General features: G+C 37.6%; 2 protein-coding genes across 2 annotated transcripts; one reads left to right on the top strand and one right to left on the bottom strand.

The window, feature by feature from the left end:
• The first annotated feature begins 7,615 nt into the window (after positions 1-7,615).
• On the top strand, positions 7,616-15,889 carry LOC129005947 (enoyl-[acyl-carrier-protein] reductase, mitochondrial-like). The gene is made up of 5 exons (XM_054434983.1): positions 7,616-7,894; positions 8,401-8,637; positions 9,448-9,725; positions 10,719-10,843; positions 15,517-15,889. The coding sequence occupies exons 1-5, from the start codon at positions 7,682-7,684 to the stop codon at positions 15,795-15,797; spliced, it is 1,134 nt and encodes a 377-aa protein (XP_054290958.1). The 5' UTR covers positions 7,616-7,681; the 3' UTR covers positions 15,798-15,889.
• A 511-nt stretch (positions 15,890-16,400) lies between these two features.
• LOC129005934 (protein OSCP1-like) lies at positions 16,401-26,278 on the bottom strand. Its single transcript, XM_054434970.1, has 7 exons — positions 26,111-26,278; positions 23,920-24,110; positions 23,082-23,210; positions 22,554-22,713; positions 20,926-21,079; positions 20,169-20,345; positions 16,401-16,560 (listed from the first exon to the last, which is right to left on the bottom strand). Exons 1-7 carry the CDS (start codon positions 26,220-26,222, stop codon positions 16,401-16,403), a joined length of 1,083 nt encoding a protein of 360 aa, XP_054290945.1. The 5' UTR covers positions 26,223-26,278.
• Between the last annotated feature and the right edge of the window lie 254 nt (positions 26,279-26,532).

Genomic DNA, 26,532 nt, shown 5'->3' with positions numbered 1-26,532 from the left:
CTCAGCATGCGAAGGCTGTGGATAGTAAGGAGAAGTAGTCACATGGCGGATACCGTGCCCAAAGCACATTCTTTTGAAAAGGTGAGACACGAACTGAGTTCCGTTGTCGGAAACAATGGTGGCGGGTATCCCAAAGTGTTGGAACAAATGGGTACGAAGTGCCTGCACGGTGAGCTGTGCAGTGGCGTTCCTCAAAGGGAAAAGCCAACAAAACTTGGAGAAGGCATCCACACAAACAAGCAAGAATTTGTTTCCTGACTTGCTACGTGGGAGAGGCCCTACATAGTCTATGAAAACCTTCTCCAAAGGTCTCTCCGCCACCTCAGATGACAACAACCCATACTTGGTATTCTGAGCAGGCTTGCTTAGCGAGCATGTTTGACAAGAACGTACTCGTGCCGCAATGTCCCTGTCCATACCCTTCCAGATGAACATGTCCCTAACCTTCGCAATGGTCTTGTGAATCCCTAAGTGCCCACCCACAGGGGAAGAGTGAAAGTACGCAAAGACCATGGGTACAAGAAGACTAGGCAGCACAATCTTGGGTTTACCTCGCTGTCGGTCTCGACAACAAAGGGCACCCTGGGACAGAAAATACGGGGGGTGGGCTCCCCCATTTTGAAGCTCACCAATGATCTTAGCCAGCTCGGGATCTTTTAGCTGATGTGGGATGAACTCAGAAAAGGCGAGGGGAAACTCCAGGAGCACGGCACACCCAGTGTGCTCCTCCTGATCAGAAGGTTGGTCGTCAGGTGAGTGGTACATCCTTGATAAAGTGTCAGCAATCACATTCTGCGTGCCTCGAACATGTTGCACTTGGAATTTGAGGGAAGATATTTGGACAACCCAACGACCAATTTTCCCAAGCTGGCGAGGATGTGCAAGGAGCCACGAGAGCGCTTGGTTGTCGGTTTCCAGCAAAAACTCTTTGTGTTCCAAAAAACGTCTGAACTTATTCACTCCAAACACGACAGCCAAACACTCTAACTCATACACAGAAGAGCTTTTCTTTTCGCATGGGTTCAAAGTGCGTGAGGCATACGCAATTGGCTGCCTAACACCATCTACCTCTTGAGACAACACAGCCGCAATGGCGACGGAGGAAGCATCGGTTTGCAAAACAAACTTTCGACTGAAATCTGGCATCGCCAAAACCGGAGGTTGCATGATAGCTTCTTTCAGAAGATCAAAAGACATCTGTTGTGCTTCACCCCAAACAAACTTGGTGCCCTTCTTCCGAAGCTCATTGAGCGGAGCCGCCAACTCAGCCACATTGGGGATGAAGCGCCGGTAGAAACCCACCATGCCGATGAAACGGGCAATGCCTTTGACATCTCTGGGAGGAGGAAACTCCCTGATAGCCTGGGTTCTAGCCGGATCGATACAGACACCTCGAGATGATACTAGATGACCTAGGAAAGAAATCTCAGCCTGAGCAAAACTAACTTTCTCGGGATTTACGGTAAGGCCAGCCCTAAGCAACCTATTCATGACTTCCTCAAGATGAACCAGATGGTCTTCAAAGCTCTCACTGTACACCAAAAGATCGTCAAGATAGTTGAACACGAATTTGAACTTGACGTCATGGAAGATGGAGTCCAGAAGTCTGGTGAGGGTCTGGGCCCCCACAGCTAGGCCCATGGGAACACGTGTGAACTGGTACAAGTTCCACGGAACGCAGAAGGCAGTGAGAGGTCGAGATTCAGGTTTCAAGGGAATCTGATGGTAAGCCTGGTTCAAATCAAAGACGGAAAAATACTTGGCCTTACCGAACCAATCGAACGCAGAGTGCAAATCAGGGAGAGGGACAGAGTCAATTTCAATCTGAGCATTCAACTTGCGATAATCTAGAACCATTCGAGACTTGCCATTTGGCTTTGGAACTAGAAAAGCTGGACTTGCGTAACTTGAGCGAGAAGGCTCAATTACCCCATTTTCAAGAAGCTCATTGATGATTCCACGGAGTGTATCCATCTTGGGTGGAGCAAGTTTGTAAGGATGAGAACGAACTGGACGGGTGTCAGTCAAACGGATTTCGTACTCCAAAAGATTGGTGACTCCAAGCTTTGGCGTCAGCACCTCAGGAAAACGAGAACACAATGTTCTGATTGCTTCAGCCTCGCCAGGAGTCAGATGCCCTAAAGGATCAACTTTTGGTTTGCTGGGTGTCTCAGGCTCGACCACAGCTGCACCATCCACAATTTCATCCGCAAAAGGAATGAGCACCCGTCTTGCGAAACGAAAGAAGCACTGGCCTCTGCCTAAATCCAAAATCAGGCCACAATGCTTGATGAAATCCGCTCCCAAAATGACAGGAATGCAAAGGTCCTTGGCTACCCAAAAACTCCAAACCCAAGAAAAATGTTCAATCTTGAATTTCAAACGGGCTTCATAGATGATAGGAAGTGGGGATTTTGATGCAGTCCAGCAGATGTGGGTACTTCGCTCAACTTGCTTGATTAGCCCAGAAGATTTTAGATTTTCAAACAGGGAAAGGGAAATGAGACAACGGGCTGACCCAGAATCCACAAGGGCCTTCTGCACCGTTTTACCTAAGAAGATGTTGAGTCGTGGGCAAGTTGAGCGCGCCGCTTTCACTCCCATGCATGCAAGCTCCCTCATACCCCGCGACAGAGGCTCCCCGAACCCAGCACTCCCAGAAGGGGCAGTACTCACAGAAACCAAATTCTTACTGACTTTCTCCAAAACAGCTTTCTCACAGGGCGGTTTAGGCAAACTTTCCCCTTGCGAGCTACTCAGGTTTTTGGACAAAGTCACAAGATCAACCCTCTGACGACACTCTCGTCTCATGTGACCTGGTTGACCACAACCAAAGCAAACAATAGGATGCCTCTGTCTCTGCGGTGTTTCAGGACCTTGACCCACGGAAGCTACAACGGGATGGAGAACAGTCTGGGGAAGATGCCCCGGAACATGCTCCCTCTGAAAATCAGCGTCTTGAACGCTCCGTGAAAGGATGACCAGCCTATCCAGGTCTGCAAAAGAAGAAGGCTTCGGAGCAAAAATCAGTCTGGACCGCTCCTCAGGCTTCAACCCCTGCAAGACAATGTCCACCAGTTGGTTTTCAGGGATGCCCAGCCGTAGGACACGCCACACGCCCCAAATGTCACCCACATACTGACTGAGAGTTTCATCAAACTTTTGAGGTCGAAACACTCTCTCAACTTTCAATCTCTCCATGACCCTGAAGGGGACAAAGAGCTCAAGCACTTCACTGTGAAAATTGTCAAAATTTACTCCCCGTTTCAAACAGTCTAACAATTTGTCACCAAGAGGTCTCAGGCAGAGTGGAACCAGCAGTTCCAACACTACTGAGTCCTCCATGCCTGGGAACTCCTTCAGGTGCAACACCTTTCCCAAAAACTCCAACAAAGGTTCCACCTCTAAACCATCAACCGGGCGAATGTCACTCAAAACCCCAGCAATGGGATTGGGCAGTGGAGCAAACAAACCCATTTTGCTTTCAGTCAGTCGGTCTACCTTCAAAACACACACAAAAAATTTTTTTTTTTTTTTTTTTTTTTTACAACGAACAATTCACAAACTTAACTAACTAAAGGCTCTGGACTGAAATGCCTACAGTCAGATGAGGTCCCAAACAGAAGAACCTGCCCATACACACCGCCTAAGCCACCAAAAACAAAAACACGGGCTTACACTCACCACATACACACATACATACATACACTAAACGACAACACCTAACATTTGTGTGATGAGGTAAACACACACACACACAGTTTCAATTTTGGGTTTGGCCATGCTTTAGACACTCTTGCTCCCAAAGGATGCAAGTAATTATCCAGATTCCACCCGGTGACTCGGCCAAGGGCGAGCTCCTAATAGAAACTACAACAGTGTGCTTACCCCACCACGACAACATTTCTTCAAAAAATTCCTAAGACTGCCAGACCAGCATCACCCAAAAATCAAATCCAACCACGGCCCTTCGTGGATAGAGCACAAAAAACCACGCTCTGCTACCATCTGAGCCGACCCCTCGCACCGCCCCCAGACGAACAACTATTGGAAGCATGCCCCCCATAGTGACAGTGCGAGTGGCCGCCCCACATCCCTAACAAAAGTGAAAGGCCGTGGGTGAATATTAAAAACAAACAAACAGTTGTCAACAAAGCCTATAATTAATCTCAATCAACAAAAACAATAATCAACAATGTCAGCCATCCAAAGAATTCATTTAAAAATCTTTCAAAAAATTTACCCTTCTGAATTACAAAAACTGGTACCAGTAACAAATTAGGCCTAACAATGAAATAATTTAAGGATGGTAACTGCAATATAAACTTTGAATGAATTAACAATTAAATAAATAACAATTAAATAAATAACAATTAAAAAATAACAATTAAAAAATAACGATGACTATGACACATAAATAACCGAAGATGAATTATTTTGGGGCCCCTTTAAATAACAGTCCTTTTAAATATTCATGCCTAAACATAAAACTTGCGGTTTCCTTTTGCACATCATAGTCATTGTCCTTCCTGGTGGTAGGCGGTGGTGGTAGAAGGCGTAGTGTTCTACTGGTCCCAGAAGCAGGGTGACGGGCAGCCCGAAGAAGGAGAAGTTGTAGTGTCTCCCCGGGCGACCCTCTCCGGAAGCAGCAGAATGAAGCCTCTCATCTGGGACCTCATCTGACGACTGGCAAAACACTTATCTACATGACTGGATCAAAACGTTGTAAAGTTGAATAAAACAACATGAAGAACAACGGCATAAAAACGATTTACACGGATACAATTTTTTATGCAAACAATCACAAAGTCTGAGATGGTTGACAGTCGCACGCCTTCTGACTCCCAAACGTCAGGCGGACATTGACTCTGGGTTGCAGGATTGCTGCCCGACCCAAACCGACTGAGTTCCGGCGCAAAGCCAGTACTCGCACTATAAAAAAAACTGAGGCGTGACATTGGTGGGACGCTTGGTGGACAAGTCACGGCTCAATGAAAATGTTCAATCATTCCAGTAAGAAGCTGTTATTATGTGCATTACCACTTGCTTATTACAGTGAACACATGGAAATAATTTTCATTTAAATTTTCATTTAAAAATTTTTTGTTCAAATATATGTCCCCTCTAGAGGACACTGGGCGTATGTCAAAGTGGACATGATAAACACTAGGGATCCAATGAAAAATAGACACAATATCAGATACACAATGTTATGAATTTATTTAGTTAACAACAATAATTATCTCTTTCCATTTCAAAACCAATATGACCAAAATTCACTTCATATTTTGTTGTAATATTTACTTGTTCATTGTCACTATCACTTAGATACCGTATTCAAGTTCAGGCACATTGCCACTTTCAATTAGGTATAAAATATCGTTAGCTTCCACTTTTCTGTAACTCATTTTATAACCTCTAACAAAAACCACTAAATCACTGTTGACAAACTGTACCCAGCTGTTCTAAGCATTACAACCATTACAGCTCGTGACACCTAAGCTGGCACTTGGCCTAGCGCGGGCAGTGTAGGCGGGAGGAGGGTGGAGGTAGGGAAAAGACCGGACTGCAAACATTTCCGCTGCCTCACGGGGTTGACTACCCTTGTATTATGTACTTGAGCGCCTTCATATGGGTCGCGAGGACAGTTGATGCAACCCGCATGACGAGACATAATGTTTTTGAAAAAGGTACTATTAGCGATCGGCCAAGTGCCAGCTTAGATGTCACGAGCTGTACAACTCACCATGGAGTAATGGGACGATAGACTAAAACATTTGCCTGCTGTCCTCTCCAGGGGACATCGGAAAACAAAAAAATCCAGCAACTTTATTAGTGATTGATGAGGCAAAATACTGTTATATTATTGTTCCTACGTTGCTAAGGAGCAAAATAATGTACCAACCTTTCATAATTTTTGAATTTATAATAATGTATAACAAACATATAGTGTGTATGTCATGCCACCAAATTGATACTGCTGTGGCGGCCGTGCCCTGACGTCATATGTTTTTTGTAACTTTAGTAAAATCCAACAGAATGAGCTGAGATTGATATTTGTGTGTTGCCAAAGTGTCCTGTTGACAGGACAGTGGGTTTTAAGGCACTAAACAATGACCTGGACTTCACAATAAATTAATAAATGGCATGTCCCCTACAGAGGACAGTGGGCCTGAAAGGGTTAATCACGGCTACCTTTAATTCCAGACCGGAGGCCGCGGCCTTCGAAGTGGCAACGTTGCAAGTATAGTGTTGTAAAAGGTGTTTGTTTGGAGAACGCTAAGCTAATGATATTTATGTATTTTTTTAAGAATACGAAAGCTTGGTTACTGAGCTATGAAAATGTCGACTCCACATTGAATGTACAGAAATAGGTTTTCAATTTATATTGTTTTGGTTTTCGATTCTATATTATGTTTTATTTCCATGTTAGCGAATTTCCCATATAGGGAATAAGCTATTACCGTAGTACTCATGGTAAGACATGGACGCGGGATCGATTTTTTTTTCGTTTTGAGGTCCCTAGAGGCCAAAAACACCATCTGTTCCAATTCATATATATATATATATATTTATATATTTATATGTTTATATATTTATATATTTATATATATATATATATATATATATATATATATATATGTGTGTGTGTGTCCGTTAGCACGATAACTCGAACAAAAATTATCCGATTTTGATGAAATTTGGTACAAACGTGTAAACCTACATTTATTCGAACGAGTTCGCGATCCAGCTTGATCGGACCATGGGAACGGGGGTTTACGGGGAGTTTTATGGGGTAAAAATAGGTTTTTCCCATTTTTGACCCAAAAAACATAAAATTTAGCAATTTTTTTCCAAACCATTTTGTAGAGCTTAAAAAAACAAATAATTTAGTATAGTGAAGCGTTATTATGCGCCTAATGGTTACGGAGAAAATTCCAAAAAATTGTAAATTTAAAATTCCCATGTTATTCTTATGGAGAATAAGTAAACTGTTGTAGTTTGCTTGTTTATGAACATATTTTGATCAAATTTGGAAAATGTTTTTATTTCTTACTAACTATTAACATTTACAAAAAAAAAAAACAGTTTTACCCTCCCTGATGCAGCAAACCTAAGTACTTGTTAAACTAATTCTATTTAAATAGGGAATAAATGTTATATTTTTAAGTAGACATTTCAGTGTAAATCCAATCAGTCAAATGGAAATTCGCTTAGTCTGCAGGTTTGCTGCGGCGGGGGTATTAACTTATGGGACGTCTGGCGCTAAACAATACTACGGTACTTGCAACGTTGCCAATTCTACCATGCCGCGGCCTGCCTGGAGTTAAAGATGGCCGTGGTTTTAATGGTACAAAAATGTTTTTTATATAGTATTAGGCCTACTTTATAAATAATATGGGATATTGATGAATAATATCACCAGTTACCATATTTTTAGGTGGCTATACATGATATCCATTGGTATTGCTGCAAAAATAATAAGTTATCTAGATTTGATATAGAGGGATAATTGGAGGGATTATTAGAACACGGACTAGGGATAACTAGGGATTTTTTGACGTTGGCCTAGGGATATTTTTTTCTTGCGGATGGAAACACTGTAATTGGGTTATATTATCTGATCTGTGGTTCAACACACATTACACCACTTCAACAAACGTCCAAACTCCAACATAAAATGGCAAACCATTTAAACAAGGTTATGTCTTTGTTTGTTATCAATAATGTAGTTAATCAGAACTTTATTGGAAAACTTGTTACGGCCTCTATGTTACATCAACCACGCTACATGTCAATCAAAGCTCAGAAGATTGAATTGAAAGAATTTGGAGATCCGAGCAAGGTCTTGAATCTTGTAGAATGTACTTACGAAGAACCGGCCAAAGATCAGGTATGAAAGTTGTTGTTAGCATTGCTCAATACTTCCTTGTTAGGACTAAAGAAAAATGTACAAAACAAACAACTAGAATTCCCTGGGCTAAGCCCCTACAACGTTTTGTAATTAGTCTAATTAATCAATATAATTTTACTGTAATTGGCTTTCTATAATCCTAGAAATTATAAACCTTTGGAAATGTTTGGAGTAGCCTAGCCTGTAATTTGTCTGTCATTATCTTGGACTAAGCTACTTCCAATTCAAACTTAAATTAACTGCAGTAAGCCTATAGCAGGCCTACAAATTTTAACACCTCTCCGGTTTTTTTACATATATAATTTAGTAGGCCTAAATAAAAGGTACAAAACCCTCATCCCTTTGTTGAGTCACCCCTCTTCTCTATTGTAATGATTGTGTGGCGAACTCTTAACATCTAACCTTTATGTAAGTTATTAAAAGGATTGAAATAAGTTTATGTCAACCTAAAGGAATTACATTCCTCTTTGCACCTGTTTTTTCAGGTGACACTGAAGTTTCTCTTAGCTCCTGTAAATCCTGCGGATATTAACACAGTTCAAGGTGTATATCCAATCAAACCAAGTCTCCCAGCTGTTCCTGGCAGCGAGGGTATTGCGGAGGTAATTGCAGTCGGGCCTGAGGCCAAGAACATCAAATTGGGTGATCGAGTCATTCCTAACAAACAACCTTTTGGCACATGGAGGACTCATTCTGTTGTTAGTGAATCTGATGTATTCAAGGTAATCATTGTTAAATTAAGCCTACTAATTTTTGTTCTTAATTAATACATCTTTCTCCTTGGTACATAAATTAATTATTTAAGTCACAACATTTTTTTAAACAATTACAAGGTCAAGAAAAAACCGCGTCACATTGTGTAAAGGACATTAGGTAAACTGTGCAAATTATCTTAATAACAAGACAAGTCAGTAAATATAAAGGTCTCCAACGAGATCCTGCTGTCAAGAATTGTCAATGAAATCCGACACCAATAATTAGGTAGGTAGTGTTTTTCATGCTAGCCTACGCCTACAGTAGCTCAGAGGTTATTATTCCAGTGGAAAGACTGTGCCTCGTCTTGGACCACAAAAGAGTAGTTTTCTGAAAAGTCCAAACTTACAACTGCTTCATCCTCTTGAATGTTTTCTTTCAAATCTTTGTAGTACTTGGATTGCTGACGGGATATGAATGAAGTTTATTCATGTTTTGGTCGTCCTTTATATTTGTTGTTTGGGATTAACTTATGCAATATTTGCGTTATATTCAAGATACTGTTAGCAAAAATTTACAAATTCAAAATAAAGGGATTTAAAACAACTTACTGCAAAACCTTTTACTACCTCAAATCAAAGCATTTTAATTAAGCCCATTTATTGAAATAAAATCATCCAGTGTATGTCCTTAAGTAATTTGCAAATTAATCCAAGATTTTAAAATATTAAAATACTACTAAACTTAAAAACAATTTGTCTTTGAATCAGTTTTGTTTTATTCATTAAAATAAGATTAAACAGATACCGAGTCTCTACAATGTAAATCTAAATTCGCAGGTACCAAAAGATCTAGGCCTGGCTGAAGTCGCAGCTGTCACCTCAAACCCTGGCACTGCGTATCGCATGTTGAAAGACTTTGCAACTCTGAGGCCTGGTGACATAGTGCTGCAGAATGGTGGTAACAGTGCGGTAGGACAGAACGTGATACAACTTGCGCGGGCTTGGGGCCTCACTAGCGTATCAGTAGTGCGGGACCGGCCAGACATTGCAGACTTGCGCTCGTACTTGCTGGAGCTTGGAGCTGATCATGTGCTTACTGAGGAGGAACTGGAGAAGTGAGTGTTTTATTGTATTTTTTCAATGCAGGAAATAGAAATTTTTAAGCATTTGAAAACACCCTTGAATTAAACTCTATAACTGTTCTACAAATCGGTGTAAATCCCCAAATTCATGCTATCTAGAAACATTGTTGCAACAAATTTCAACTCACATCAGAGTCATTATTAGATCAGTACAAGGTATCTTTTTGTTGCTTCAGTTGAAGAACATCTAGTACCAGTACTGGGGCATGATGAACAAGAACATGACAAGAATACTTCTTGTACTGGCTTGATTATGAATTTTAGGTGAGTTGAAACTAGCTGACTGTAATGTGGCCGAAACTTCATGCGACCAGGAGGCTAAAACTTAATAGGCTAATGTGAAAATAATAATTGTAGGCCTACATCATTCCATTGGCCTACCATATACCTGTTTTGCGTTGTATTTAGATCCTTCAAAAATTGCATTTGCCTTTATAGGATTTGTATCATTAGCCTTAAAGAGTTTATTTTTTAGGTTTTTGATATTTTTAATCACTGATTTTTAAAACTAAATGTAGGCTAGGTTCTACCCGGCAGCCTGAACTTCAATTCAGAATTAGGCCTATATTGATTGAAATATAGTTCAGAATTGAACATGCCTCCATTGTAAAAGATCTCAAAGTTTTAAAACTATTTATTTTTTCTTTTCAATGATTGTGTGTTTTTTGTGCTCTTCGTGCCAGAGCTTGCAATAGATGGGAAAAAATTAATTGTTAACTATTATTTAGATGTTAAAATGACAATTTCTAAAAAGACTTATTTACAGATTTTCAAAATGATTTTGTAAATACTTAAAAAAAACAATTACGAAGTTTCAGTTCATCCAGTGCATAGTTTGAATCTTTGTGAATATTTCAGTTTATTTCAAGTCGATAAACACTAGGACCATGTTTACGCGGAACCAACCAGCGGGTGTAATCCTCATAAGTATAGGCCTAACAGTTACCTTAATTTGGGGTTTTATAGGCAGAGAGATTTCTTCCCAAAAAACAACATGAAGAAGCCTAAACTGGCGATGAACTGTGTGGGAGGCAAGAATGCTCTGACCCTCTTGCGTAATCTGGATAACAACGGAGTCATGGTCACATATGGTTAGTACTAGTTATAAAATACTAATGGTTAGACTTAACATGTTTAACTACTGGGTTAAAACACATTTCTTTTTACAATGCTGAAGCTAGGATGGCTGTGTTGAAAACAAAACAAAAGTACCATAGTAAAAAAAATATGGAGGATAGTTCAATAAATTCAATATGGTACTTGAAATATTGTGGTACGTTATTTGGTTACCGGTATATCAGTTTGTACCACGAATACTGTCGAACAGAACCGGTATGGATCATAAACATTAAACAAATGACAATGCTGGCCTGAATCCTATACTAATAGCATTAGCATGATGTCGACAGTTCCATTTAAGCAATGTTAAATTAGGCTACGGTATGTTTATTTTTGGGCCAGTTACATCATTTGTTTATGTTTATGATTCATACCAGTTCTGTTCAAGAATTTGTGGTTTGTACTAAAAAGAATTTTAAAACTCAAACCTATGATTGAATGGTCTTAAAAAAACACTTAACGTGAGAAGACTACCACTAGTTAACAATCACGTGCCCGGATTATTGTACTACAGTAGAGTCCCGCAAACTCGGCGTAATGTGGACTTGAAGGGTGCCGAGTTTGTGAAATGCCAGGTTATCGGGAACTACGGTTAAAAATAAGAACAAAACAATTTTTAAGCCTTTTAGCTGCCTTCTTTATTTATAGTTATATTACAAGTCAGGATTAAGTCATCAGATATAGTACAACAAATCCTTGGTACGAGTTGCGAATGATTTGACTTGAGCTGGCTTAGGTCCATATTTAACTCGGACTCAAAAAATCACTAATTTTCTGAGCCAGGTGATAGCCAAGTTATCCAGACTGCTGGGTTATCGAGTGCCGAGTTTGCGGGACTCTAATGTATCACCTTTAAAACTGAAGTGTTCTGACTATTGTCGTTCTGTTGAACTTGTTGGTCTGTTCTAAAAGGCCTTCGAACTTATATGCGCCCAAAGTTCTTTGGGACACAATGTTTTTCTTAAGTAGCTTCAAAGGATTTACTTTGACAATCTGTGACTTTCCCCCATTTCTAAGCAATGATAGTGCAACTATGCTCCTTTCAAAAAATTTGGGCGGTTTTAGGGGAAGAAAGCTTTTCCCTCCACTTGATCATCCTACCAACCATTAAATTAATAGCTCTTCAGGTGAGGTCAATCAGCTGCTACATATAATAAGCAAACAAAGGTAGACCCCCTCTTAACTGACCCTAATGGGACTGGACCTAGGTCGGATAACTCAAAAGGTCGGATTAAACGGGCAATCCCTAAAATCATAACATAATGAAGTGCTATTCATTTGGAATTATATAATCATTATTTTGAAGTCATACTTGCATTATTTATAAAATAAACTACCGTACTCTTATCTCCTTTTTCATATTGATAGAAAAGTCACAAATAAACACAAAACACAGTTAAGTTAAATATGCCTACTTTCAGCGGAATATATTACTAGGTGGCGTTCGCAGAGGCATCCACAAAATTGAGCGGAGTCATCAAGGGTCCATATTATATTGTTTTTGTCATACTTTAGTAAAAACAGTAGTTTTTAATACATGCGTTGCGGGTCTAAAGTAGAATTTTTATTCTCTAGGGAGTAAAAATTGTTTTGTAGCCTCTATGGAGTAAAAATCAGTTGTTGTCAACTCAGTTGTAAATTTCGATTGTAAACGATTGCATGTATCTAAAATATGTATCGATTCGTGCTTCGTAACCATTTTAACCTACACAGTCTACAGTCTCTTCCCATAGCATTTTATTATTGCAGATACATTAATAAATTCCCACACTCAACATTGCTCACCATTGCTACTTCCTTCACCACCCCCTATGTCGTGGACCTTTTTTCCTCTCTTCCCATTGCATTTTGGAATTGCAGATACATTAATGTAATCGCCAAAGACAGTTCCCACACTCTGCACTGCTACCCTTACTAATTGCTTCACCATTTCCTACGTCATAGACCTGTTTCCTTCCCTTCTCATAACATTTAAGATTACAGATACATTTATCTAACTGCCTTTTTAAAACGGTTCCCCCACTCTGCACTGCCAGCCTTTAATACTTCCTTCACCACGTCCTCCGTCGTGGGGCCTATTTCCTTGCCTTCTCATAGCATTTTAGGATTGAAGATACATTAATCTAACTGCCACAGACGATTCTCACACTATGCTCATACTTTACTATTTCCTAAGCCACTTCCTACGTCGTGGACCTGTTTTCATCACTTTCCATATCATTTTAGTATTTTAGATACGTTAATCTAATTGCCACAAACATTCCCCACACTCTGCACTGCTAGCCTTTACTACTTCTTTCACCATTTACTATGTCGTGGGTATGCTTCCATCCCTTCTCATGGCATTTCAGCTTTGCAGATACATTAATCTAACTGCTACAAACGGTTTCCAGTTCCCACACTCCACACTGCTCACCTTACTACTTCCTTCACCTCTTCCTACGCCGCGGACATTTTTCCCTCTCATCCCATAGCAATTTAAGATAGTAGATACCTTAATCTAATCATCATAAGAAGTTCCCACCCTCCGGATAGCTCGCCTCGACTACTTCCTTCACCACTTCCTACGTCTTGGACCTGTTTTCCTCCCTTCCCATACCATTTTAGGATTGCAGATGCCTCAATCTAATTGTCATAAACAGTTCCCACAGTCCGAACTGCTTGCCTTTAATAATTCCTTTACCACTTCCTACGTCGCAGACCTGTTTCCTTCCCTTCCAATAGCATTTTAGGATTGCAGATGTCTCAATCTAATCGTCATAAACCGTTCCCACACTCCGGACAGCTCGCCTTGACTACTTCCTTCACCACATCCTACGTGTTGGACCTGTTTTCATCCCTTCCCATAGAATTTTAGGAATGCATATACCTTAATCCAATCGTCATAAACAGTTTTCACACTAAAGACTGCTAACCTTTACTACTTCCTTCACCACTTCCTACGTCATGAACCTCAAGCTAGTGTCGTCATTTGATTATATTTATGATCCATACCGTTTCTGTTCTAATATCTGTGGAATAATGCTATCAGCTATTTCTCTATTTATTGCATTCAAAAACAGCTGATCATATGTCTTTGTTTATGTGTCAAATACTGCTTCCATAAGGATTACATTGAAAATTTGAGACCCAGTGGGGCGGATTCCTGAGAGACTTTTTTAACGCCATATAGATGTTGGCACTCACCGATATGGTCTTTATCACCATGCAAAATTTGAAAACGATTGATTCAGCCGTCTAGGAGGAGTTTGCGTATTACAAAATGCATAAGAGTCGACGTATAAGAGCTTCGCTCGCTCCGCTCAATTATAATACTAGGCAAGAGTCAATAAAATTCCTAATTTAATAACTTTAATACATCGTAATACAGTACAGAACCTTTTGTCGTCATTAAAGATACAAGCGACCATTTTGTTACAAAACAGGACGTTTATTTATAGCCTCTCACTGGAGGCTCCAGGCACAAAAACTATCTTGACCTTGGAGTTGTTAACCCCCTTTCCCTGCCTTCCTTACAAGTTGCGTTGTTTGTTTACTCTGGCGATAAGATAATCAGTTCTCGAAAACGATTTCAAGAACGTAAAGTGCGTTACGAAACGCACTTTATGATGTTATAAATTTGCCGCACAGATAACAAATCAGATCAGATGTGCTCGAGCTACGAACGATGATGACAAACTGACAATAGGCTACCGGTATGCTATATTTTTTGTGCTCAACACAAAATAGCTTATTGTTAGTCATATCCTGTGGAGATAAGCGTATGGTTCAGTTCTCATCGCCCAGCGTGGGAGCGGAAATGCCAAAATTCCTAGAAAGCGGCGGTTAAACCGAGCTGCTCTCAAATCAAGGTCGGTTAAAACAAACTGTATTATTTTACGATCGAAGGCGGATAATCCGATTATCGGTCAATACGAGGTCGGTTAAGAGGGGGTCTACTGTAGTGGGGAACTTCCTCTCAAACCACCTAAATTGTGTTAATCAAGTATAGGTACGTATTTAATTAGTTTTAGAAAAAAGATTCATACCGTAAATCAGCTGATAGCTGGAGAACTTGGGAAGGGGAGGAAAGGCCATGAAACGAGTAGTTGTGTGCTGGAGTCTACCCGTGCGGACGTCCACGTCGAATTGGATAATTTGTCTTTAGATTTAGTTATTTAAAAATATGTTCTAATTTTTTTCAGAAAGGGGGGATTGAGGGGCTTAGGGAACTATTATATATATAGATTGACTGAATCAGCCTAATATGTAAATTATACTTTTCAACACACTCGTACTTTTAAGGTGCGAGTGGAAGTTTTACTGATTCTTATCTTTATTATATTAAATCAGATGTATTAGAAATATTAGATCATCAAAATGGCTGTGATATGGATGTGGTTTGGCTCGGTAATTAATTTAAGTTTATTATTATTCACCTCAGAATGTCGCACACATCTATTAATTGATTATATTGAGCCTTAACGATCCTTATGAGTCCAGTACCGTTACTATTAATAATAGTGCATGCTTCAATAAAGGTAGCAGAGCGTTGTTTCGATCCACGGACCTCTAGTTTATGGGCCCAGCACGCTTCCATCCCTTTTTTTTAAACAAGAAAAGAAGCCTAATCTTCGCACATTTCAACCTTCTCATTTGATTACAGGAGGAATGTCCAGGGAACCAGTGAGTGTACCAACATCAGCATTCATTTTCAAGAACATCTCTCTTCACGGGTTCTGGATGACCAACTGGCACAAAGAGCACAGAAACTCTGAAGAACAACGGATAATGTTTGAGGATCTGTTCCAGTTGATGAGAGACGGGAAGTTGAAAGCTCCGAGGTACAAGGTTCTGCCTCTGAGTCAGTACAAGGATGCCATATCTAACACAATGAACATCAAAGGTTTTGCTGGTTTCAAATACTTTCTTGACTTAACAAGTTGATCATAAATGAAAAAGCGAATGTGTCTGTGATAACAGAAATCTGTGGGTTAGTTTGTAAGATAAGTCAGTAATATTAAATGTTTTCAACTTTTTTCAGTTTTGGTTTAGTTACACATCTGTTTCCTTTTTTCAAAAACTGTGTTGAATCAGATAATAATGGGTTTTACATACCTCCATAAAATAGTCCAACGATTAACATTGCTCATCAGCTTACATGTTTTGTTGCGAAGACAACATTTTCAAAGCTTGCAACTCGTCAATAACACAATTAAAACACAAACACAAAAACCACGAAAATGGTACGAATACACAACTTTTAGATAGCGCTATCATAATACTGATTTAGTCTGGCGCGTCGCGACTCAAATGTTGTCTTCGCTACAAAACATGTAAGCTGAGCAATATTAATCCTTGGACTATTTCACGAAGGTATGTAAAACCTATTATTGTCTTAACAATATAGTCCAGGGGCCAGAAACATGAACTTTGTTGAATCAGTTTAATTTAGGGAAAAACTCAGTGATTCCTAACCAAAACATAAGGAAAATACAAAACAAATTTTTAAACAGTTTTAATTATTTATTTGAACAAATAAATTGTGTCTTAAAGGAACTTGTCCAGCAAATCTACAACATTGACGTTGCTCTGGTCGCTCATGGGTCCACTAACGGTCATTTCCGTCATAACTTTGTGGAGACTTTCAGTGTAAAGAGGCTCAGCGTCAGTTCTAGTCACGTCAAGCTTGACAGGGGAATTAGCCTCACTGTAAAAAACCACAATGTAATAATTAATAACTAGTAAAGTATCCTCCTTGTTAGATTTGTTCCAGCTTCCCCTTTTGAAGTATCTTGTATGTTGAGTCATTCCATGTCAAATCACCCGGGTCATGAAACCCACCATCTCAGAATTTGATGAAACTTTGTGAAAATGTTCATTCCTATGCCCTAAGTAAAAATACAAAAAATTTTGAAGATACTGCTAACACTTTTTTTATATTAATTTTTTTCCGATACGCCGTTTTGACCATTTCAGGCCTCGGAATCGACAACCAAATGTTGCCTGGGCGACCAAAAAATTTAATTATTCACAAACCATTTAAGATAACTCTTTCAAATTTTTAAGGCATGTTTCCTACGTCTTGAACATAAATAAAACGATATATAGGTCACTCTAGAGTATAATAAAAAAATTATAAAATTATTATATATTTTAATTTAATTTTTTCAAATTTGACCGTCATGGATTGTGAAAAACGGCTATAACTTTTTTCTCCAACCAGCTAGAACAATTATTTTTTTTGCAGAATTTTCCTTAAGCTATTACCTGTTTGAAAATATAAAGATATTAGTGGTTTTTTATGTACAGATATTGGAAAAAAATAGTTTTACTAAAATATTAATTGACGCTAAAAATGTAATAACATATATTTTGTATCTTATAAAAAAAAATACTTACAAGAATTTGCAGTTATGAAAGCTTAATTCACATAAGTCCTGTAGTTCTATTACAATAATAAATTAAATTTTTGAAGATTACTTGATATTTCCTTAAACAAATTTAAAGCTAAAAGATTTTGGGCCGTATACCTTGAAATGGTTGTAACAAAATAGTTTAATGTTTTTTTATTATTGGCTAATTTACAGCTTGAGTAAATTTTATGGCATGATAGATTAGTCACTTTTTTTTATCACAAATTTATTTACAATCTGTTCATTTTTAGAACATTTAGCAAATACAATAACAACTTTTAATAAAACGTTAGTTAATCTCTGTACATTGACAGAGCTAACTTAAAAATATTTCAATATAAAAATAAATATGTAAATAAACAAGGGAAAATTAAATTGTTCAAACAAAACGTGTGCTTAGATCCAAAACATGAATCCTTTTTAGCCTGTATATACTGGTACTGTTGTCCAAGAGTAGTTATTTTGATTTGAAGTCCTTCCTGACTAGTAGCCATTTGTTCAGGTTTGATTCAGCCAGCTCTAAGTCCTTGGTTGTAAAGCTCGTTGAAGGCTTACTTTTCTATGTGTGCGTTTTATGGTACCTCCAAGACCATCTCAGGTTAACTTACCACAGCTTGTGGCATAAAAGGAGTGCTTAGCATTAAACCCAAAATCGTTTTCATGCTCATGTATATTTTTTAAGTTTTTCCTGTTTTTATATTGCCCGTCACATCCATCTGTAAAATAGTGCACCTTTGTGACGGATGGAAAACTGTCTTTCAGCCATTTCATTAGTTTTATTTGGATGACATTAACAAAAGAGACATCACGATCCAAGTAATCACTAATAAAACAGTGGTTTGAAACCTTTAGTTCCCCCTCACTTGCGAAATAAACACATACAGGATGAAGTGTACAACCTCCTCTTGACCAGTGATAGCTCTGAATCTTAATTTTATATTGAATCACAAAAGAATAGTTCTCACTAAAGTCCATCAGTATTACTGCATCATTAGGAGAAAGGTTTTCTTTAAGATGTTTTAAAGATTTAGCTTGGGATTTTGCCATTAGTACTTTGCTCTTGTGAGGAATACTTCAGATGAATATGAAGACGCTGAACTAGTGTTCATGCATCCATATGGTGCTAATAAATCATTTTACTGGCCACAAAGAGAAAGATTCCGGTTTGATCCCTTTTAGTAACATTGTATGTTCAGTTGGTGCTTCACAAACAAGTTCCACAGGTAGAACTTATTACTTTACAACCAAGGATTTAGAGCTGGCTGAATCAAGCCTTAACAAATGGCATGCTAGTCAGGAAGGACTACAATTTGAGCAAATTTTATAGCATGAGAGATTACACACAACATACATAGTTATTTTGATTTGGCAGAATTCGAAGTTATAACCAAATTTTGAAGTTCGAAGTTTGTAACTAAAGGTTTAAAATCACTGTGTAAAATCAAGGTAGTGATGACTTGGATCGTGATGTCTCTTTTGTTAGTGCCGTCCAAATAAAACTAATGAAATGGCTGAAAGACAGTTTTCCATCAGTCAAAAAGGTGCACTATTTTACGGATGGATGTGACGGGCAATATAAAACAGGAAAAACTTTAAAAATATATATGAGCATGAAAACGTTTTGGGATTAATGCTAAGCACTCCTTTTATGCCACAAGCTGTGGTAAGTCAACCTGAGATGGTCTTGGAGGTACCATAAAAAGCACACATAGAAAAGTAAGCCTTCAGCGAGCTTTACAACCAAGGACTTAGAGCTGGCTGAATCAAACCTGAACAAATGGCTACTAGTCAGGAAGGACTTCAAATCAAAATAACTACCTTATGTCATGTGACTAATCTCTCATGCCATAAAATTTACTCAAGCTGTAAATTAGCCAATAAAAAAAAACATTAAACTATTTTGTTACAACCATTTCAAGGTATACCGGTATACCGCTCAAAAGCTTTTAGCTTTAAATTTGTTTAAGGAAATATCAAGTAATCTTCAAAAATTTAATTTATTATTGTAATAGAACTACAGGACTTATGTGAATTAAGCTTTCATAACTGCAAATTCTTGTAAGTATTTTTTTTATAAGATAGAAAATATATGTTACTAAATATGTGTTTTTAGCGTTAATTGATATTTTAATAAAACTATTTTTTCCCAATATCTGTATATAGAAAACCACTAATATCTTTATATTTTCAAACAGGTAATAGCTTAAGGAAAATTCTGCAAAAAAAATAATTGTTGTAGCTGGTTGGAGAAAAAAGTTATAGCCGTTTTTCACAATCCATGACGGTCAAATTTAAAAAAATTAAATTAAAATATATTATAATTTTATAATTTTTTTATTATACTCTAGAGTGACCTATATATCGTTTTATTTATGTTCAAGACATAGGAAACATGCCTTAAAAATTTGAAAGTGTTATCTTAAATGGTTTGTGAATAATTAAATTTTTTGGTCGCCCTGGTTACATTTGGTTGTCGATTCCGAGGCCTGAAATGGTTAAAACTGTGTATCGTAAAAAAATTAATATAAAAAAAAGTATCAGCAGTATCTTCAAAATTTTTTGTATTTTTACTTAGGGCATAGGAATGAACATTTTCACAAAGTTTCATCAAATTCTGAGATGGTGGGTTTCATAACCTAAATTTTTTGGGTGATTTGACGTGGAATGACTCTGTTAATTTATGGCGATTTAATGAACAAATTGTTATATAGCAAATGCATTATGTCGACAGATTTGTAATAAATAAAAATGACGACCCAAAGTAAGTAGGTAGCTTTCAATGCTTCTGGTAATGATTTCCAGCTAAAGACAAACATCAGTAACAATTTATCTCTAAAAAGTTTGAAAAAATTAAAATAATGCATCAAAAATAAAAAATGTTATCCTTTAAGTTGTTACTGACAGAGTGTTGCCGTCCTGGTCCAAGAACAGGTCCAGTCTGATGTGCTCCTGGCTGCTGGGAGTTACAGAGCCCAACAGCTGTTTGGCCAACAAACTCAATTCTTGTCTGTAGTCCTCACTATCAGCTGGGTCCATCACCTGGGTCTCCTCTGTTGTGACCCGTCCGGACAAACTGTACCTACAACACATCCTTAGATCTATATCCATATCCAAATTATTCCACGGATATATTTTTATTACTTTAATAATTTTGTAAACACTTTCTGATAACCCTTGTCTACCGTGATCACCTCAATAAATTTTCAAACGATTAAAAATTAAAAATACTATTTTAATGTTAATCTTATTAAGACTGTAGGAATATATTGACATGAAACCCACCTGAAAAAAAAAAATTGTAGATCCCTGAAAGAGGGACATTCAGAGGATTTCATTTTGTTCTTTTTAATTTTTCTTTGTAAAATGAGTGGAAACAGAAAAAATTGTGTTTGAACAATATTTAAATCTTTCTAAAAAAATATCTGTTTTCCTTAATTGGACTTAAATGCTAGATCTAAGAAGATTTTAAGTGCACAACTCAGAATAAAGTATACATAAAGATTTAAAGTGGGATTCTTCTTATCAACATCAACAATCTTTTATTATAGCATAGTACCACTTAATTATCATTCTATATTCTCAGCTTTCTTAATAAGTATTCCAGTTTATATGTAAATGAGTTGAAGTCAAGATCGCAACAAAATTCCAAATAAACTCACACATTTGTGCCAAGGACGGTGTGTCGGGTTCCTCTCAGCTCAGTGGATCCAACGTCACTAGCTTGACTGTATTCTCCTCCTGATGTGAAGGTGCAAAGATCTTGAATGCAACCATCATTGCTGTACACTCTTATGGTGCCGGGAATTTCATTACCTAAGGATTGTTAAGATAGTTATAGGATGATAAAGCTAAGCGCGCACTGATTCATGACGGCATGTACAGGATTGTAATTTTCAGCATTGATTGCTTATGTGTGCGTGCACTAAACCGCCAGGGTCGGGACAGGACCATCCACACCCTCCACCTTCCGAAAGAAAGTTTGAAAATATATTTCTAGGACATCCCGATGTCCGTACCCGTGAGTCGCCCGCCACTTTGGTGCCGTCTACAGTACGCGGGCGCATTTTAGTTCGGATGATACGGTCTAGTCTTTTTCATACCGTAGTTTTCAGCACAAATGCTTGGCAGAGACTGTGGAGGTGTCTATAGTTTGATCGTTCCTTACCGATCCAGTGCGTGCACCCTACTAAGAAAAAGAGGGATGTCCTTATCGGCCGTACATCCCGTACCAACCGATCCAGTGTACACAGTTCATTAAAAAAGTGTGGAATGTCTGTACTGTCCGTCCGTGCCGTCCCGACCCATTGCGTGCTTAGCTTAATAGTAAAATTTATTAATGTATTAGTCAATAGCACCAGATAGCTAGGTGTTTATAGTGCTCACCCAATGGTCAAAAGTTCACTGGTTTGATCCTGAAAGTCCAATAACTTTTTTAAGGTAAAACTGGGCCCAGCTGTTCTTGATCATGGGGCTTTTGATAGGTAAATGTCACTTGCTGAAGAAACAGCTGGTCTTACAGTGTTAGCAAAACGGGAGTGCCGATGGAGACCTGTGGGGGTGCGTGCGTTTGAAGGGACTTGACCTGGTCTCCATCGGCACTCCCGTTTTGCTAACACTAAAGTCAGTAATGCTGTACAGCAGTGTTTCTATACGCAGAATTTTTTTTCCAACAACGTAATTTTTAGACTATGTGCCTGATAAAGACGGTATAAGATAGTACGTTTTGCTCTGATGCATGTTAATACTGCTTTCTAAAAACAAACCAACACATATCCAACAAAAAAAAAAAAAAACCAATTACAAAAATTTTTAGCACAGTATTATAAAAGGTTTTAAAGATTTGTTTATTTATTATTAATTTCCATAAAATACAAACTGACAATTACAAAAACTTATACGATTTTGCTACAAAAACCATTAATTACTTTTCTACAGCAAAAACAAATTTGAATCGAAACACGATACACCAAAAATACCACTTGGGATAGAACAGAAAAATGTTTATGAGTCAAATTAGGATTTTTCTTTAGCGGGATAAAACTGGATTCTCTCAACCCCGTAATGGAGTGTTTGTTTTGGGCATATGGAAACACTGGCTTCTTAATCATGTGTTCTACACTCATTCCACATTCATACTTGGATTAAATTATGCCCGGTTGAGTGTCTCTCTTAATTTGTAATAATAATAACTAAGAAAACTAGCCTCACTCATAGATACGGTTTTAAATCAACTATGAATGAATAATTGTAGGCCTAAAGTTGTAAAACAAAAGTAAGGTTATTTTACCGTAAGGGATCACACAACTTGGAGATATAACAAAACATCCGCTGCTGTTTTGTAGACTCTGTCTCATGAAAATTGAAACTCGAATCCTCATATCTTGAAAGAAGTTGAGAATGTGGTATCTTAATCTCTGCAGCTCTCCGTTGCCCATCTGACCATAGGTCTGAGGCAAAAATACAAAATATGTTAACAAAAACATTTTAAAATACCCCTCCAGTAATTCTGAGTCAATTATTAAGCCATTTATTTGAAAATCTGAAAAAATTGTATTAGGAAGGATACAATATAGGCAAATGTAGAAGACCTATGTTGTTTTTCTTTTTGTGGCAGGGGCTATCCAACAAACAGTTTCTATGGTGTAGGTAATTGTGATTGTAGAAGTTGCGAAATGAAAAAGTGATCATTTAAACTACCGAACTACTTTCTAACAAAACAAATTTAACACCTACCCAGCTAGAGTTGTGTGACTACAATCATAGCTTAAAAACCTTACTCTCTCTGTTAAACCTATGTGTTCTAAGTTCAAATTACCTTGATTAGAAGAAAATAAGCATTATCCAGCTGTTTGTGAATGGCCTGGTTATTAACGAGGTTTCTTATTGAGTCAAGATGATTCAAGGTAATCAGCACCAGGTCTTTGGGGTGAGCAGCAGCAAAAAGCTGGAAATTTAAAATATAGCTTTATTAAATTGCCATTTTATAAAGTTTAAATAATAGAGGTGTTTGACTAATGTAAGGTAATTAACTTCTTGGTTGACTTTGCTTATGGGTAGTAAATTAAGAACACCCACAGAGAAGTAAGAAACAGAGGATACATTCCATGGTAAATTTAAGTGGTGTCTAGCACCAGTCGCTGGTGTCTAGAGCGAATTCCCCTCCGCTCTCCTTTCACGCTCTCCTTTCCCCACTCGCCATCACTTACTACAAAAACTTCTTACAAAGAATTTTTTAAAATTATACCTGTTAAAACTATTGTTGTATTTCCAATGAACTTTCCCAAGCTCAGTCCTTCTATGTAGATACTAAAACATTCTTTGGCAATAAGGATAAAACTCTTGAAACTGGTCAAGCATAAAATTTGGTACGATTAATCTGCCTAGAGCAGGTTGTCCTGGTACTAGATATCAGAGAATATTATTCCTGAACTTTGTTTGAGGCAGAAGACAATATAAGATTGGACACTTTTTTATGTATCCTTAGACACTTTTTTAAAAGCAAAATATATAAAATTTTTATAGCAATTAAACTGCAGTGTATAATACCTTCAGTATCCAATAGTCAATGGTAATACTGTACTGTGTGTTATTTTAGTGCTTTTTTTGTTGTTGCATGATAACATAATTGTATGTCTGGATTTCACATAACATACCTGATACTTGAATACCATCCTCATGAGGTCATACAGCTTGCCCATGCTGTCATCACTGAGCCTCATTATCGAGGCGTGAGCCAAGTCGTGAAACACGCTGCGCAGCGCGTCTTTGTTGTAAACCTCTTGAGGCTTAAAGAGCTCCTCTAGGAACCTTTGGTTCAGCATTATACCAACTATGTCGACCAGAACTGAAACAGGGATAAGTTAGCGTATGTTTACAGAAATTCCTTTGATTTTTGCTAGATCTTGCATATTTTCACATTTTTACAAAGCTTTATTATCCCAGTGGTACGGTACATTTATCTGTCTAGAGTCAAAAGGACTATGACTAACAAACACAATTTTAATCAAACTTGGTCAAGACTGTTCTTAAATCAACATTTTTCTGTTATTGAATTTGTATGGCGTTTTATGGAGATAATCATCAAAATCTAAATCTAAAATACCCCCGCCGCAGCAAACCTGCAGACTAAGCGAATTTCCATTTGCCTGATTGGATTTACACTAAAATATCTCCTTAAAAATATCACATTTATTCCCTATTTAAATAGAATCAGTTTAACACATAGTTAGGTTTGCTGCAACAGGGAGGGTGAAAGTGTTTTTTTATGTAAAATGTTAATAGTTAGTAAGAAATAAAAACATTTTCCAAATTTGGGCAAAACATGTTAATAAACAAGCAAACTACAACAGTTTACTTATTCTCCATAAGAATAACATGAGAATTTTAAATTTACAATTTTTTGGAATTTTCTCCGTAACCATTAGGCGCATTATAACGCTTCGATATACTAAATTATTTGTTTTTTTAAGCTCTACAAAATTGTTTGGAAAGAAATTGCAAAATTTTATGTTTCTTGGGTCAAAAATGGGAAAAACCCATTTTTACCCCATAAAAGCCTCCATAAACCCCCGTTCCCATGGTCCAATCATGCTGGTTCGCGAACTCGTTCGAATAAACGTAGGTTTACAGGTTTGTACCAAATTTCATTAAAATCGGATAATTTTTGCTCGAGTTATCGCGCTAACGGACACATATAAATATATATATAAATATATATATATATATATATATGAATTTGAACGGATGGTGTTTTTGGCCTCTAGGGACCTCAAAACGAAAAAAAAAAATCGGTCCCGGGTCCAGGTCTTACCATGAGTACTACGGTAATAGCTTATTCCCTATATGGGAAATTCGCTAAAAATGAAAAAAAAATCCTGGAGATACCATAGATTAGTATTTACTACCATGTACTAATGGACTAATCAACACAAGTAGACTTCTCATCTCATTGTAAATTTTGAAGCTCTTTTTCTTCGTGTCTAGTTATGTCCGGTGACACTGGTGGCTAGTGTTGAGGAAATTTTGTTTCCATTATTTTAGAATTAATTTCATGATTTGTGCTTTACTGTTTGGTTACATAACTAGAGGATGAGTTATTGTTTATGATTATATTGTTTTGTTTGGTTAAACAGGGTTTTAAATGACTGAAATAACAAGAAAATATCTTAACAAAACGCGACATCTACAGTGAACAGAACTAACGATAAAATTGGCTTCAGCTGTTCCATAAGGATGTGAAATCTACTAAGGGAGTATGTTTGATTCATGCTGCTATACCTACATTCATTGACTATTGTCCAAATTTCATAAGAATAAAATCAGACTACAGGTGTGGTAGCTCTGAGCTCTGTACACATTCACGCACAGACAGAAACATACATCCACAGACAGACATCACTTCAAAAACCACTTTTTTGGTTCAAGGGGCCCAAAACGGATATATACTCAAAACCTTTGACTATTTAATGTCAAAACTCAAAGAAAAATTTTTTGACGAAAACAACTTTCTCCATTAGTAAAAAGTGGGAGTCTAACATTTCCAGTAAAATTTAGTTTCATATTTTAGATCTGTCTTCAATATAGAGAGAGTGGCAATATTCTGTATTCCAATTAAGTGTTTAGATTTAAGTAACACAATAGATTTTTTGTTATCTATTTCTCTTAACAGGAGCACCATTTTACTGCTTGAGTTAAGTGTAGGTATATAATTATGTCATCCAATACACGTATTTCATAAATAGAATATTTGCATAAAGTGCCAATTTAACCATGAATAGCCTAGATCTAGATGGATAGAAGACTTGAGGGTAACAGTTCTTAGTGGTATTGTCGTTTTATGAATACCTTTCTTAGCCTTGTCACCAGGGACCTGCTGTGCACGAAGCCGCTGATCAAGGATATAAACCATCTCTCCTCCTAGGTTGAGGAATAGGAGAGGTAGCGAGTATCTGGCCATGGCGAAGTTCAAGTGTTACAGGCTTACAGCTAGCTCGACTACGGAAAAGGAACATGCCATTGCCACCACTACGCCTCCTCACCATCGATAAGACGGGTGACGGGTTTCGTTGTCATGGAAGCAATGGACAACAAAAAACAACTTGACGATAGCTCCTACCATCATTGATTTTATAGATCCGTTCCGTTGATGTAACAAAATAGATCGTATTCAATCTCAAGTATTTCAATTAACAATACCAGTATTTCATCGTGTATGCTGGTGTAATAATTTAACTTATTGGTACCATTAGAGGATTTTATAGAAATAT

The sequence above is a fragment of the Macrosteles quadrilineatus genome, unplaced genomic scaffold (genome assembly GCF_028750875.1).
Source record: "Macrosteles quadrilineatus isolate MER2022 unplaced genomic scaffold, UCM_ALF_1.0 Scaffold_46__1_contigs__length_943047, whole genome shotgun sequence".
Taxonomy (NCBI): domain Eukaryota; kingdom Metazoa; phylum Arthropoda; class Insecta; order Hemiptera; family Cicadellidae; genus Macrosteles; species Macrosteles quadrilineatus.
This window is presented reverse-complemented; position numbering and strand designations above follow the sequence as displayed.